The sequence below is a fragment of the Cheilinus undulatus genome, linkage group 18 (assembly GCF_018320785.1).
Source record: "Cheilinus undulatus linkage group 18, ASM1832078v1, whole genome shotgun sequence".
Lineage (NCBI taxonomy): Eukaryota > Metazoa > Chordata > Actinopteri > Labriformes > Labridae > Cheilinus > Cheilinus undulatus.
In genome coordinates this window covers 39,760,595-39,777,892 of record NC_054882.1, presented here as the reverse complement: position 1 = coordinate 39,777,892, position 17,298 = coordinate 39,760,595, and the positions used below count along the sequence as shown (strand labels likewise).

Sequence of the window (17,298 nt, the reverse complement as noted above, 5' to 3'; positions counted from 1 at the left end):
GAAGAAACCCATTCAAACGACTTCTATCCATTTTACAACCATTCATGGATTTTACACGGACATAAAAAGCAGCCTATTAAATTCCCAGACAATGACAGGATTCAAACTTCTACTTCTGTAATGAGGAGCATTTTACACCATCAACATATTTATGAGCTGCTGCTTTCAATGAGGTTTTTAATACTACATTAGATTTTAAGACTTTATCCACACCATAGTTGGTGTTTTTCTTTATTCTCCTTTGCCTTAGTGCTGTAATTTAACAATGAAAAGAAGAGCTATACCTTTATTTTAAACCGTGTGGACTATTTTATCATAAGGATGCTCAGAGGTGACAAATTTAAGTCAGATTAATTGTCAATTTTGTTTGTGTCTAGTCAACTAGATGAAAGTGAAACTAGATTAAAGCATGATAGTATGAGATCACAGCTTCAGCAGTTTGCTGATTGTGGCTGACTTACAGGTGCATCTCAGTGAAAAAGAGAATTATCAAACAGTTGATACCCATATATTATATAGATTCATGATGCACAGACTGATATATTTCAAGTGTTTAATTTTGATGATTGTGGCTTACAGCTAAAGAAAACTCAAAGCTCAATGTCTTAGAAATTTTAAATATTACTTAAAAACAATTAAAAATATATATTTTAACAGAAATATTCAACTACTGAACAATAAGAACATGTAAGCACTCAATACTTGGTCAGGGCTCCTTTTGCATGAATTACTGCAGCAATGGAGCGTGGCATGGAGGCGATCAGCCTGTGGCACTGCTGAGGTGTAATGGAAGCCCAGGTTGCTCTGATAGTGGCCTTCAGCTCTTCTGCGTTGTTGGGTCTGGTGTGTCACATCTTCTTCTTCACAATCACCCATAGATTCTCTGCGGGGTTCTTGATTGGTGAGTTTGCTGGCCAATCAAGCACAGGGATACTCCGGTCCTTGAACCAGGTGTTGGTGCTTTTGGCAGTGTGGGCAGGTGCCAAGTCCTGCTGGAAAATGGAATCAGCATCTCCATAAAGCTAGCAGCAGAGGGAAGAATGAAGTGCTCTCAAATTTCCTGGTAGACAGCTGTGCTGACCTTGGACCTGATAAAACACAGTGGACCAACACCAGCAGATGCCATGGTAGCCCAAATCATCACTGACAGTGGAAACTTCACACTGGACTTCAAGCAACGTGGATTTTGTGCCTCTCCTCTCTTCCTCCAGACTCTGGGACCTTGATTTCCAAATGAAATGCAAAATTTACTTTCTGAAAAGAGGACTTTTGACCACTGAGAACAGTCCAGTCCTTTTTGTCCTTAGCCCAGGTAGGATGCCTTTGATGTTGTCCCTGGTTCAAGAGCTTGACGCAAGGAATGGGACAGTTGTAATCCATGTCCTGGATCTGACTCCAGCTGCAGTCCACTCCTTGTGAAGCTCTCCCAAATTCATGAATGGGCTCCATTTCACAATCCTCTCCCTGTTGCTTGTGCACCTTTTTTTTTTTTTTTTTTTAAACCACATTTTTCCTTCCATTCAACTTTCCACTCATGTGCTTGGATACAGCACTGTGTGAACAACCAGCTTCTTTAGCAATGACCTTCTGTGTCTTAGCCTTCTTGTGGAGGGTGTCAATGACTGTCTTCTGGACATCTGTCCCATCGGCAGTCTTCCGATGATTGTGTCGCCTACTGACCCAGACTGAGAGACCATTTAAAAGCTCAGGAAAGCTTTGCAGGCATTTTGAATTAATTAGCTGATTAGAGTGTGACACCATGAGCCTCAAATATTCAGCTTTTTCATAATATTCTAATTTTCTGAGACAGTGAATCTGGGTTTTCATTAGCTGTAAGCCATAATCATCAAGATTTAAAGAAATACACACTTGAAATGTATCAGTCTGTGTGTCATGTATCTATATTAGTTTTACTTTTTGAATTGAATTACTGACATAAAATCAACTTTCTGATAATATTCTAAATTACTGGGATGCACCTGCCAACAGCCTGACAAAAAACATTTCTGTAAATTTCAAAAACAAACCGTTCCAGTGAATGCACACTTGAATCAGATCCATTAACTCAGAAAGTTCAGTCGTAGCTATTGCAGATAGTTATGCAGCTGCTGAAATAAAGAATCTGCTGAGACAAGGAGCCTGTAGTCATATAAACAAAGAAAGATTAGCAAGGTTGTAAAATCCTGGAGTTAACCATTAAATTATTGACATTTGAAGATTAGTTGGGTTTTCTGCAGTTTAATTGCTAAACGTGAGCTGTGCCGATTGGTTGAAATTGGTACTCCAATATTCTCACAGCGCCCTGCACATGTCTATAATAGGACTCAATTAGGTTTTACTAATCCATTACAACAGCCATGACATCAAACTACATCATTTCATTCAAAGGATTCAGTGACTTTTGTTTTTTGGTGACGTCAGTGCAGACTTGTCTACTTGGAGCCAGCGTCCCCCAGACTGCTCCCAGGGCACATGACACAGTTAGCTATTCCTGAAAACAAAGTCTTGCTTTATTCAGCCCGGTTTTTTTTATTCCAACCTGAGGCCATGATCACTTCATGCATGTGACAGCAGTCTGTGAGAAGGGTTTTCAAATGTCTTATTAAACCACACGAACGTGATCCTAAAGTCATGTGTAGCACGACTACAAGGCAGCGAGTACTTCAAATAACCCAATGCTCTACTTCCAAGTTAAGAGGCAGCACATTCAAATCAAACTGGACTAAGGAAAGGCACCTTTGAAGCATATCTGGTCATTGATTTACTTTTTGAAGGTCACTTTTGGCTCGAATGGTTTCAGCCAAGGAAAATAAAAGGTATCACTTCTTTTCATAGGTATATTACTGAGTAACTGTTCTTTCCAAATTGATCTGAAAGTAGAAGCTTTACACAGCCTCGAACCTCCAGGCGTTTAAGCCATTCTATCATTTTATAATGCTGAGAAGAGTATTTACAGCAGGGGCTGGATTCTGGATACAGAACTAACCTGAGGGCCTAATGGGGTCACCATTTTAACCAGGAACTGTAAACCTTGCTTCCCCGGTAATAAAATATGAAAAAAACTCAGCACTGATGATAAACGATTTTGACATTTAAAGAGTTATAAAGATCAGTTTTAAAGGCTCACAATCTGAGAAAAGAACATTTATTAGTTCAAAAAGGTCAAAACATGAAATTAAAAAAAAAAATGTTGTCAAAGGCAAATATATTAGAAAGAAAGTCAAAATCATGAGTTTAAAAGGTCAAAATATAAAATAAAATTTGAAATATGAAATCAAAGGACAAAATATGATTCAAATTTTTAAATTGTGAGTCTAAAAGGTCAAACTATGGGATTATGAAATCAAAGTTTAGAGTTGAAAATATGAGGTCAAATACAAAATAACTGGTTAAAAAGGGTCAAAATATCACTTAAAAATGAGAATTATGAATCTTAAAGCTCAAAATATAAGCTAAATAAGATTATGAGTTGAGCTGCTTAAAGTACGAAATTAAAAGTCAAAATCTCTAGTTTGAGTCCTAATTGTGAGATGCTAATTTACACAAATTAATTTCTTTTCCCGCATTCCTGACTTTTATCTAAATATTTTTATTCCTTACTTTTTCAGATTTTGTGACTTAACAAGGATATCTGAAATCATCAAGGTTAAATTTACATTCTTATACCTGAGGAAATCTGCAGACCTCAGACTGATGGGTCAGTTATAAATGAAATATGAGATTATCTTGAGGGTTGGATTTAACTGTTCCATGGGCAGGATTTGGCCCCCAGGCCTTGAGTTTTACCCCCTTCCTGATTTCTTTTTGTTTGTTGTTGCAGATTAGTCACACTTAAATGTTTCAGACCATCAAAAAAATATTGATTAGAAAAAGATAACCCAGTAAATATAAAATGCAGTTTTTTTTTATGATGATTTCATTTATTAAGGGAGAAAAGCCATCCAAACCTACCTAGCCCTAAGTTGAAAAAGCAATTGCTTCCCCTGCCAGGCCTGTTGAATCAAGAAATCTATTTCACATAGGGTCAGGTAGGTTTGGATAGCTTCTTTTCCCCTTAAATGAAGTCATTATTTAAATCTACATCTTGTATTCACTTTGGTTATCTTTGTCTATTATTAAAACTTGTTTGATGATCTGAAAAATTTCAGTGACAAATATGCAAAAAAAAAAAAGAAAAGAAATCAGGGAGGAGGAAAATACTTGTTCACAGCACTGTGCATGACCTCTATCGGTGCAAAATCCATGCTTCTGCCACAAATCATACATCCTTATTCAGTGCACACTGTTAAGCATGCAGTAATCCATCTGTTCATTGCGTCATCATGTCCACCTAACTATAACTTGTTTGAAGACATTTTGGGGTTGTTTGAGGGATTTGGGCCTTGCAGTTAGGGTCTGTCTTAATCATTTAAATCTATTCTAGACCTGTTTGTCATATTTGACGCACACCTCACTGATTAATGCCCCTTGGAGCACAAAGCCCCAGGCTGCTACACCTTTGCCCTCTGTTAAAACTGCCTATGGGGACCGGAATACAATCTCATTCCTGTCTGAAGGTAAGCACTTCTCGGTTGATTGTTTTAATACTTTGGAGAGGGTTTTGGTTTCGGTGGGCCTCAGATGATTTTCAGGTTTCAAATTGTCCTGTTGCATGCTTCAATTGTGGAAATGCTGCTGTACAGTGAAGGATGAACATGCCATGTGTTTTACTAATTTCAATTTATTGTAATTTATGAATGTCAATAAAGCCATAAAGACATATTGCTGACTCTTCATTTTAAAGGCTGTTTGTCAGATAAAGAACTTTCAGGAAACAAATTCAGAATAAAAGCATGGTCTGAGTTATCTGGGAAAAGGCAACATACTGTCACAGATCTAAACTTGTAAGTTTCCCTTATTACTTTTGCAGTCCCCTAAAAAAGTTTTGGAGCAGTGGGCCCAATTCCTTTATTTTTGCTGTAAACTAAAAACATTTTGGGTTTGACATCAAAAGATGAATATGAGACAATAGATCAACATTTCAGTTTTTATTTGCAGGTATTTACATCTGGATCTGATACACAACTTTGAAGATAACATTATTTGTTTGAACGCACCCAATGATATTGATTATTCACACAATAAATAGCGCTGAATGTCTATGTCCAGTTTCAGATTTGGGTTTTGCCCGTGCAGACTGCATTTATAATTAGAGGTGTAACCAATATAAAACCCAGAGAGCTATCTATGGGTGAAAAACAAGCAACTGTGAAGCTGAGAGAAGATAAGAAATCAATCTGCGCCACTGCAAACCATTGGTCATTGCCAGTACAACCATTAGGAATGTCCTGAAGAAGAAAGAACCCAGTGGTGTACCCAGTATCAGATGTTGAAAAGGTAGACCAAGAAAAACAGCACCAGTTGACCACAGAAACATTATGAGAGCTGTAAATTAAGACCCTATGACAACTGTAAGTGACATCAGCAACAACCTCCAGAGGGCAGGAGTGAAGGTATCACCATCTACTGTTAGTGACATCAGCAACAACCTCCAGAGGACAGGAGTGAAGGTATCACCATCTACTGTTCGTGACATCAGCAACAACCTCCAGAGGACAGGAGTGAAGGTATCACCATCTACTGTTAGTGACATCAGCAACAACCTCCAGAGGACAGGAGTGAAGGTATCACCATCTACTGTTAGTGACATCAGCAACAACCTCCAGAGGACAGGAGTGAAGGTATCACCATCTACTGTTAGTGACATCAGAAACAACCTCCAGAGGGCAGGAGTGAAGGTATCACCATCTACTGTTAGTGACATCAGCAACAACCTCCAGAGGACAGGAGTGAAGGTATCACCATCTACTGTTAGTGACATCAGCAACAACCTCCAGAGGACAGGAGTGAAGGTATCACCATCTACTGTTAGTGACATCAGAAACAACCTCCAGAGGACAGGAGTGAAGGTATCACCATCTACTGTTAGTGACATCAGCAACAACCTCCAGAGGACAGGAGTGAAGGTATCACCATCTACTGTTAGTGACATCAGCAACGACCTCCAGAGGGCAGGAGTGAAGGTATCACCATCTACTGTTAGTGACATCAGCAACGACCTCCAGAGGGCAGGAGTGAAGGTATCACCATTTACTGTTCACAGTAGACTTCAGGAACAAAAGTACAGAGGCTACACCAGAAGATGCTAACCACTCATCAGAAAAAATAAAGGAAAAAATAATAAAAATAAAGACTGTTGGAGGGGACTGTACCTGTGACTGGTGCAGCTTACAGTTTGTTCCAGCTAGTGTTATTTTGTCTACCTGTGATAGTTGCTATAACCTGTGGTGTATTAAACATGAAACATAAAAGGATGGGCAATCCCCCCCCCCCCCCCCCGCAATTACTTGGTATCAGCAGATACCCAACTTCTTGGTATCGGTATCAGGAAGGAAAAAATGGTATCAGAACATCCCTACAATACACCAGCATCTATCTGTAAGCTCTGATGGGGGTTTAAGATGTTATCACATCTTAAACTCTGCATGTAAAGTAAATCAGCGAGGAGTTATGTTCTGCAGCTTTAATAATGGGTTTACAAACATTCATTGTAATGAATTAATCACATGCATGTATAGATAAATCAGTGCGCGATATAAAAGCATAATGCTGCAAAATACTAATCATACATCATGCACATGCATTCAAACCTGTATACTGCTGTTAGTATGTTATTCTGTAAGCACATGCCCACAGAGCATGCAGCTTACACTTTAGGACTGCTCAATTCTTATTTGCATTACACATAATGTACACACAGCCACCTCTCCTCTCGCCTCAAGAGCCCACATTGATGGACTATAAAACTCAATCTGTAAACCGTGACCACTTCAAGGCTCCTGTAGTTAATAGTATACTCCCTGTTAATGAAACAGTGAGTGTTAACTTTTGCAAGAGTGGTGCCTTCTCTTGTTAAGTCTGCTTTATATTTCAGCTGTTACCAAGCTGGGGAAAGTTTCCACAGTGGAAACTTAATAGAAATTTGTCAGCAAATTAAGCTGTAAAAGGTTCTATTCTTTGTTTTTTATGTGTTTTAATATACAGACTACACAGTCTCTGCAGCAGGTGTCCCAGAAAAGACAGAGGAAAAATACTGCTGAAGCTGAGTCACACATGCACAAAACTCCCGACAAGTTCCTCAAATGTTTCTTTGCAGAGTTAATGTGTGAACACAGCAGGAAACAGAAAAATCACAGCTGGTGAGCAGGCGTTGTGATGATGTATGTTATGTGATGTGTGCAAGACCATATAGACCAGAAATATGAACTTTAATACAGTTTAATTACATTTTCTGTTTTTAAAAATGTTCTCTGCTCATTTCTTGGCATTGTGATTGTGTTGGACTACTCATAGCATTGATACCGAGGAAACAGAATCTCTCATTTATATCATGTTTTGCTCTTTGTTATATCATCATTATATCCTGGTATTATAGAATTAACTCATTGAGTGCCACTGACGTACATATACGTCAGTGTTTTTTTGGCGGCTGGCACAAGGGGGCGCTCTCACGCTCCCTGTGAGAAATTTTGGGGCTTCTGGGATACATAGTCAGAACACAGAAGACGGTAGATCAAAGCCACTGAGATCAAAGCATGAAGTGGAGACGCCAGGATGGAGGTAATCTAAGCTAAAAGTTCTAAAATATTCAGTATCGGCACAAAATGCCCTCCAAAAAACAGAGGGAACAAGTGGCCAGTTTTGCCAGCGGACGCTGGAAGACACTTTAAACTTTTACCTGAGAAATCGGTAACTGGACTGACATAGAGTCCAGGCATCAGTGCGTTCATTCATCTGCCTCGGCCAGCCAAGAGGCTAAAGAATGCCGCCAGGTCTCCCCCATGCGTCAGAGAAAAGAGCCTCCACTGGCCAGCTTGATACATACAGCGATGACACTTCAGAGACAGACTTTTCTGACCCAGACTCTGAGGAATGGCTGCTGAGTGAGCGGAGCGGATCTTGTTCTCCGTCCCAGAGTGATGGAGGTAAGTTAACTTTAGGAACCCACTGATTATTCAGCCAAATTTATCGAATGAAACCATCACTCATGCTCCTGTGATTTCAGAAGCAGGCTTGAGAGAAAAGCAAGCCCCTTGCAGTTCTAAAACACTGTTGGCAGAAAAAGAGGTAAGAACAAAAAAACATTCTATATTATAGATTATATATTATATATAAAAAACACATTATATATTATATTGCTTCTATAATTTACAGGCAGTGCCAGGGGACACGCAAGCAGGAGAGGACGTGGGCGTACTGGGGGTCCGGAGGCCGTCCAGTTTGTATTGTGCTGTAATTTTTTTTTTTTTTTTTTAATTTTACAATAAAATAACATTTGTAATACAATTTTCTGATGTATTTTATGTAATCGAGGGCAAAATTATAACATTCAAATCACTGTTTTGCTCGGCAGACTCTCTTTCACAAAAATGCATTTTTCTCAGCTTTCTAGAAAAAAAAGTGGTCTTTTTGATGAAACTAGCCTCTATTCAACTTCAGATAAATCAAGAAAGGAACAAGGTGCAAACAAACGGTTTTTTTCCATGATGAAATAGAGAGTTTGTTCCTTCATTTAAGCTATTATGTGTTTTCAGAGTCATAGTACAAAATATTCTGTGGGTCTTGAAAGATGACTCCAAATGGCCAAAAACATTGGCACACGCCACTTTCCATTTTATAAAAGGGCTGGCACTCAATGAGTTAAGAAGAAAAACATTTGAATGAATTTACAGGCACTAGCATCCTTTCTCCCCCTTAAACAAGCCTGTGATGACAAAATCATGTCTGAATATAAGCTAAAGAAAAATTATTCAGTAAGTCTCCCTCTGTTCACTTTTTAGTAACTGCATCCAGTCTTAGGTTTAATTTCTCTCCTACTGAGGCGTGTTAAGTTTCCTGATGTAGGCGTTCGCAATAAAAGCGCTTGAACAAAACCACAGACTTTCATTGTGAAGGACTTGTCAGAAACAGAAGGCTTATTATTGATTAAACTAAGCTTTAGCAAAAATACCAGCTAGTGCAGGGCACTACTGTGTTTATAGCTGCTCACAACCCACTTCTTTTTATCGACAGACTTGAAAAAGTGAGTCGTGATTTAAAAAAAACTCTTTAAACAGTTGTTGAAGCCTTTATAAAATGAATTGCTGCACTAATGGGCTCAAGACAACTTGAGTCGTTAGAGACAAGGCTGACAGAGACGCTTTGCAAAGCCAGAACCCTTGCTGAATGTTGCCGCTATTGAACACATCAAACTTGAAGAGGAGAGAACACACATACTTGTTTTCTCTGCTATGTTAATAACGCTGACACAAACTTGTCACATTTGGCTGTTTTTAGTGTCAGAATAATACGTGCTGATGATGGGACACATACTGAGCTGTTGTCTATCACTTAGCACTCCATATCACTCCAAAATAAAACTGGCGATGGCAATGCAGCAAAAATCTGGTAAGAATTATACCACTGAGTGACTGTATTGATATTAGTATACTGCCCACCACCTGTCACGCTGTCATAGGGTTGTTCCCATTCCAATATCGGTATCCAAAATATGTCCAATACTGCTTAAAGGGGACATATTATGCAAAAATCCCTTTTTCAGGCTTTTCTAACATAAATATGTACCCCTGGTCTGTCCACAATCCCCTCAAGTACCAGAAAAATCCATACCCTCCCCCACCTTTCAGAAAATGTGTGCTGAATTCTCAGGCCCCGTCCACACGGAGATGAATTCAGGCGTATACGCAAAAGTTTCTTGTCGTATCGGCGTTTCATCCACACAGACACAACACTTTGGGTGACTGTAAACGATACGTTTTGAAAACGGGTTCTAGAGTGCATAAATCCGGAATCAACTACCGTTTTGTCTCCGTGTGGACGGCTTTCTGCATCTTTCTTGAAACAATTAGCCTACGTCACACATAGCATAGCTCCCTTAAGGCGCCTGCGCCGGTCCAGCCAAAACAACAATACCGGACTACACGGTTGTGTTTGTGCTGCAGAAGCTACTGAGCTTGTTATGGCTTTTACAGAAAAATCTGATGCTCCTTTACCACCTCCACAAAACACGCACACACCATATGTTCTTAAATCCAACGCGGAGAACAACCAGAAGGGCAACTACAAGAAAGTTTGTGTCAGTTTTCTGTGATGTTCTTCTTCTCTTTTGGTGCATTTTCGTGGCAGCAACACAGCGCCACGTACAGGCTTGGCATACGCACTTCAGCGTTTTCAGTCATTTTCAGTGGTTTCATGCTTACACGGGTATTTCCTGTAACAATCCCCTCTTTACAGAAAAATTTTTCAAAATGGCAATATATCTTTTTGGCCTCCATGTGGACAGGACCTCAGATGTTCCCCTCATGACTCATGAAGGGGGGAATTAGCACCGCCCCCAGGTTTGGTTGGCCCTCCTTGCTTGGAAGAAAGTTCCACCCTTGTGTCCTGATTTTCCTCTCAGCTGCCAGCCGAGATGCTGGATAGCTCAGTGGGTTACCCTCCTGACTTTTTGTTAAGGAGATTGATAGTTCGAATCCCAGCCAGGTCCATAACTTTGGATAAAAGTGTCTGTAACATTGTGACATTGTCTCCTCAGAGGGGGTGTGGTCAGGGGTGTAGTCAGACAGCTCATTAACATTTAAAGCCACAGATACAGAAACAGCTCGTTCTGAGAAGGGCTGAAACAGAGGGATTTTTAGACATGCAAAAATCCAATACAAGAGTATTTTTTCAGCAACAACCTTCACAGGCAGGTTTTAAGGATCTCTGAGACTGATAGAAACTCTTCTTAAAAGAGTAAAATATGTGACCTTTAAAATGCAGGTATTGGTATCAGCGAGTACACGAGTTTATGCACTGATCCAATACCGTTTGGTTTAGCTTTATACTTTGCTCCATTAAGCCATGCTAGCTGTTAGCGCTATAAACCGGAAATCAATTCATCTTCGCTGCCAGAAAACACATCATGCATGGGCTACTGTTTTAGAGCAGTGAAGAAGAAGCAAAGGATCCACTGCAGCAGCAAAGAATGGGTCTGCCTGACAGTTTTCTCTGAATGTGATCTTTAAAATGCCTTCCAGACCAGAGACACAGTTTATCAAAAGTAAAAAAAACTTTAAACCTTAAATCATTGCCTCTTGCTTGTTTTCCTCTTAAAGGTAGCTGTTGTGCTTTCCCATTGACACTATTGATGCCTTTGAACCCCTTGCAGCAGCATTTTCAGCGAGTCTGGAGCTTGTGTGACTTTTGGTGACTTTAATTCTTAAATCCACACCAGTAAACGTATCATTGAAGGTCTTTTTTTAATCTATTTAGAAAGTTCACACTGGTATCTGATCAGTACTCAGTATCAGCTGATACCCAGCACCTTGGTATCAGAATCGTATCGGGAAGGAAAAAACAGTATTGGAACATCCCTAGTAATGCAGCATTGTGGTCACAGAAATGTACTGTGAGAACACCTTCAAACTAACTTCATATCAACCAGGAAACAGACAAAATGGTCAAGTTGAGGTGGGTCTCAAGCCTCCTGACTAACAGCAGCACTGTTCTGGCTTATGGTCATATCAGTCAAGCAAAGCAAAACAACGCTCTTGTGGACAAGTTGTGACCTGCACATTCACCACCTGAACATTTTGGGGTGGCTTCAGCCCCCCCAGAAACAGCCTAACAACTTCCCTGATCACTGTTGTGGCACAGGAAGTGACGACTCTTTTGACTGATCAACAGACAGCAGTGTGTCTGTGGTTCGTAGCTCCATGCTTTAGTCACATAGACAAGAAAGTAGGATGGTACAGGTTGGTTGTTTGGTGACCTTTCCATCTTTTGATAAAGGAAACTCAAATAAATGAGCACCTTGCTGTATTGAATGAATTGGAACGGCACCATATGTAGTTTATGCTGTTTCTGCAAGCAGCCTCAAGTGGATGCCCAAGGAACTGTAATTTTTTGCTCTTGAAATATACATGGAGGTTGCAACTTGAAATATACACCACTTCTCTGTGGTAGGAAACACATGTATGCATTCTGTCCTTACAAAGTCCCATCATCATCATCATCATCATTGGCTACTGGCATGACAGAGTTTCTAGTTGTTTCTTTAAATCCATATGCAAAACACCGTCATCTTCATGTTCCTTTAAAAGATTCTGTTTTAAGGGTAAAATTTTCATGTAAAGACCATCCACCCCCCTCCCATCCAACAGAGAGAGCCTCCCTCTGTCGGGTGCATGTGTGAACAACCCACTGAGGAAGATTGTCTGAGCTGTCCTGCTGGAATTGTCTAGAAGTTTTGAGATGTAAAAAGATCTCTGGACTTAGCATTAAAGATTGTACCTTCCTTCAGTGATTAGGATAGACAGACTTCAGTGATATGACTGATTACTCATGTAGAACAACATGAAAGTAAAAGTGACGTGGTAACTGGGGAAAGGGTTAAACATGCGATACTAAATTATCTTCTCAAAGCGCCTTGAAAGTGCACACACGGCACCATGCTGCTCTTTCTCCTTCAGAGAGCACACAGATGCAAGAAAAGTTTCTGTTTCAGTCGAGTGGATTCCACTCAAGAGTTCAACTCAAAATCAACACAGCTGCAAAAAGGGAAAGTAGAAAATCTCTCCACAGTGATTGAAATTAGGCCACTGCAGGGATTTGACCGTTAGAGATGCCATGAATGGGGGGAGGTTCAGGGGCATATCCCTTTCAGTCCCCCCAAACACAAAATGCAGAAGGAAGCCGAAGGGGGGTCAGGGGGGATAATAAATCTCCCTAATACTGATGTGGGCCCAAAAAGGGGGACAGGTTCAGACATGTTTCTGCTCATATTTGCAAGTGCAAAAAGCAAAAAAAAACTCTCAAATTTTCATGTTTTAGTACAGATTCCTGAGTCCTCTCTGCATGCTGAAGATTTGCCCCTGATACATTTAGATACTACCGTCTCATCACACACAAGTATTTCAAACAAATGTTCAGAATTAAGGTCAGAAGGCCTCGGCATTTCGGGGCAGTGAACAAACAAGACTTTCATGGGGCAAACAGCTGTGAAATTACAGGAGTGTTGACTTACGATCATGCTGGTAAAACTGTGGGTCAATAGCACCGACTTTACTACTTGTTCAAGAGTTTCTTGTACAAGAAGTTATGAATGGAACACCATGTACTGCAGCTGTTAGGGCCAAGGCTGCATATCAGCCCCCAACACCCAAAATCATAATCACAGCACCAGAAAGGCAGTCTGCTAGATTTACAATATGTCATTACCATCCAATGGTAATAAAGTAATTATCATCATAACACATGAACACAGTGACCCCACCAAAGATAACACCATGGTTAATCTATGTGCATTCAAAGGGAATTTGTAGAGAATTTAAAGATAAATACCTGTCTGACAGGTTGCTGTTATATTCAAAAGTTCAAGCCTTCAGGCAAAGAGAATCAGTTAGTATGGGTGTATTCACCAGGAGTGGAGAGTGACGGCCTACATTTTCATCTCTTAGGTTTTAGTGCAAATGTACTTTTTAAAATCAGGCATTTTAATTTTAATTACGGCTTTTTGGGGGACAATTTTTACTTTGCTTCATTTTAGAAAGCATCAGTTACCAGTGAAGTTTAATTTTAAGTCCGCATGACTTGGTCTGAATGTGCGATTTGACAATATTGTTTGATCGCTACTATTCCTGATCGGTATATTTCTGCATAAACCGAGCATGCAAACCTGCATGCACTGCAAACTTTATAAGCTGCACCCACACCATCTTCTCAGCCATAATCTAGCCCCCAACCTTTTCTTGTTTATCGCAGAAAAACTGAACAAATAGCACCGGTTAATGATGTCAATCGTATTTGTTTTCATTTTGAAGTCACGTTTGATTCTGTGAGATGTCATGTCTATGGAATTTTCATTGTGAAATCGTTTCCACAAACAGCCTGTATGAATCTTTCAGTCCATGCAATCAGAGGATTAGAATGTTTAATACTAGAAATTAGAGCTGAACGATTTGGGGAAAAAAAATGATATAATGCAGTTTTGTTTTGTTTTTTTTACCCAATATTGCAATTGCAATTGTAAATGCGATTATGCCTTAAGTTCCTCATCTTATGCATTTTCCAACAAACACAAGCAATAAACCATTCTATATTACAACCAACCCAATATTAGATTTGAAATACATTTGAAATAAATTTCAGGTTAAAGAAATATTGCACCTTCTGGGATTTGAAAACTGCAGCAGGCCATATTGCGATTTAATCTAATTTTCAATCAATTCCCCAGCCATACTAGAGATACACGGATTGTAAAAATTCAGGATGGAAAATATTGGATTTTTGCCAAAATCTCATGTGGCAAAATTTGCCAAATTAATTTTATCCCATATTAATTCTAGTATTTAAATGTAGTTCAGACCTAAAATTTTTGGTGTACCACATCCACAATAGCAACATGTTTTAACATGAAAACAGACCAGAGTTTGTCCAGCAGGTGACCAAGAATCTCTACCAGCACTATATTAACATGACACCACTGATAAACACCTGCAACTGACATTTGTTTATGCTTATTAGGGTTGGGCAATTGATTGAATATTAGATTAAATCACAATATGGCCTGCTGCAATTTTCAAATCCCAGAAGGTGCATGCAATATTTCTTTGACCTGAAATTTGTGTCAAAATAGGAGTTTTAAACTTTTTTTTGCAGTAGAGATGCTATGCATGACATATCATGCAATCATTCAAGTGACATTTTTTAGAATATTCTATCAAAAAATCCTTCCTTCTCTTTTGTAATTTTTTTCTAATTAAATATGAGAATTACAAAAAACTCTTCAATGCAACAATTAATATCCAATTTGCAAATACGAGTCAAAATAATCAGGATTAGATATTTTTAGAGAATTTTTCAGCCCTTATTTAGGAATAACAGAAAGTTAAGGATAGTCACATATCAAATTGCAATTGCAATAAAAAAAAACTCAAAAACATTTTAGTCTAGTTTTAGTCCGTAAAAAGTCCTCACATTTTAGTCTTAACTTCATTTATTTCATTCTTGCCTAAGGCCGGCCACACACTAGACAATTTTTAAAATCTGGAACGATTTTTAAAACTGTGGGAGACAAACAGACTTCAGGACAATTTCCAAAGATTTTTCATCTTTAATTCTCTGAACGCACACACTAGACGACTCAGCCAGACTGTCAGATCACTGGAGACCACACACCTGCCAACCTGCCTATACGACCTCACGTGATCACGTCACTTCAGAAAAAAAACAAAACTGCTCAGGCAAACAGTCGTTTGCAATGAGGCTCCTCTGGGATACGCCACCATGATCATGGGGGAGGGAAATCTTGCCCCAAATCGGGCTTAAAATCCTGTAGTGTGTGGCCAGCCTTAATCTGGTACCAAATTATGGTACTGTGTTCTCTGCACTCTGCCAAACATGGGGTCCCTGCTTTCTACAGCTGAGAGGCATAAAATCTGACGCATTGTTTTTTGACAGATTTACCCACAGTGGAGAAATATCATAGATTCTGCATGTCAGCCAAAACTAAATTACTTTTTAGTCTAGTTTTAGTCATCTTGAAGAAAGATAAACCAACTTTTTGTTAGATTTAGTCATGACAGATTTATTTTTGTTAGTCTTAGTCTAGTTTTTGTCATGAAAAAAGGCTGTCAACAAACATTTTAGGTCATAGTTTTAGTCGATGAAATTAACACAGCCCAATGCCTGTTAGCAGAAGTCTGTCAAAAGGCAGATATTGATGTTAAACCAACGCAACTGTGCATCCCTATGAAGTGTGGTTTTAAAACTTTCTGCATACATGTGGTCTCCCATGTTAAAACAAACAAACAAAAACCCTAATATAATAGCTCTAGGTTACCTATAACCTAGAAATGACAAAAAGTTGGCCAAAGCTGTCTTTAACTGGTGAACCTGGCCAGACATCTGGCTATCACATGATGGTCAGCAGCACAGAGTAAGACAAGGGTTCAACTTTGCATCCAAAACTGCATTGTTTGGTATAATAAAGTAATTTAATCAAACCTGGTTGGGGATTTATATCCTCTTGTTTTGTACTGCACATAAAGACTTTCCTTTTCACTTTCCTCACATAGCAAAACTTGTTAGGACAGTGACTTGAGTAAACTTTGGATGAATTAATTTTACAATTCAGTAGAGTCACAGACCAGTCATTCTCTATACTTGTGTAAATATTAATCAAAGATTGTGTACTTTGACTTGACTACAATATTCCTGTCTCCCAGCCTTTGTGTTGACCTAAAAGATGAACTCTGAGTGGCCAACTTTCTTTCCTCAGAGGTTTTGTTAGTGTTTGGTGAAAGCTTCCAAACCAGCTGAGGATCATTAAGCCTTCATCATGTGTCACAACCTCTGACAAATAAGTGAGAAGAGCTGCAGCAGAGTCATGTTTGAACGCTGATTCATTCTCCAGCCATCAGAGCACTCAGATAAGTTTGAAGAGGAGGGTAAAGAAGGTCAGGAGTTGGAAAAGCATACCTCTAATATTTTGTTCAAATCTTCTTTCGTCAGACAAGGATAGTCTTCAAGTATTTTATCCTTCCGTGCATTATACGTCTTGGCAGCCTGCTTCCAATTGGGCTCCTCCAGGACTTGAAAAATTGCTGCCCCAATGGACAGGTAAAAAATGATAGCAGAAGTCAACAAGGGGCCTTTATCGACCATACTTCTGTGTAATGGCTCAGCTTGGAGAGCGCGGGTAGGGGGAAGAGAGAAGAAGGAGGGGGGTAGATAACAACAATACCGAAGTTATGCAGGACTCATTCTCAGTAGGTTTGTAGGTCTACAAAAAGTGCCTTCTTCCGCGTGAAAAAAATGAAAGGAACGTGCCGCTGCTGGCAGCATTGGGCTCGCGACATTAACAATAAAAAGTAATGAACGGAGCAGAGAGCGCGTGGAGCAGCTGCTGCTGTAGTAGTACTGTTTCCACGTGCGCAGCTGAAGAAACAGTGCCTGGCGAGAGTTTGGACAGAGAGTGAACAGAGAGGAGTGAAGAAGATCCGCCCAGAAATCGATGTAGGGAGGGGGTAACCTCCTCTGTATGCAGCCTCGAGGTTTCATTTGATCTATCTACAGGTGTACAGCGCCGACATATCAACAGCAAGTTATTTAAAAACTTTTAAACACGTGACAACAAACTAAAACTTTAAAAGCAATACCCAAAACCTCCCTCCGAATGAATTCATCGATGAAGTCTTTGTAATGTCAACTTTTTCT

General features: G+C 39.5%; 1 protein-coding gene across 1 annotated transcript in view; it reads right to left on the bottom strand.

Moving 5' to 3' along the window:
• kcnk5a (potassium channel, subfamily K, member 5a) overlaps nucleotides 1-17,013 on the bottom strand; it is a 38,787-nt gene extending 21,774 nt beyond the window's left edge. Inside the window, exon 1 of the mRNA XM_041813498.1 lies at nucleotides 16,561-17,013. Coding sequence (XP_041669432.1) covers nucleotides 16,561-16,746 — 186 coding nt within the window. The 5' untranslated portion in view covers nucleotides 16,747-17,013. The remainder of the gene's footprint in view (nucleotides 1-16,560) is intronic.
• Nucleotides 17,014-17,298: the final 285 nt, after the last annotated feature.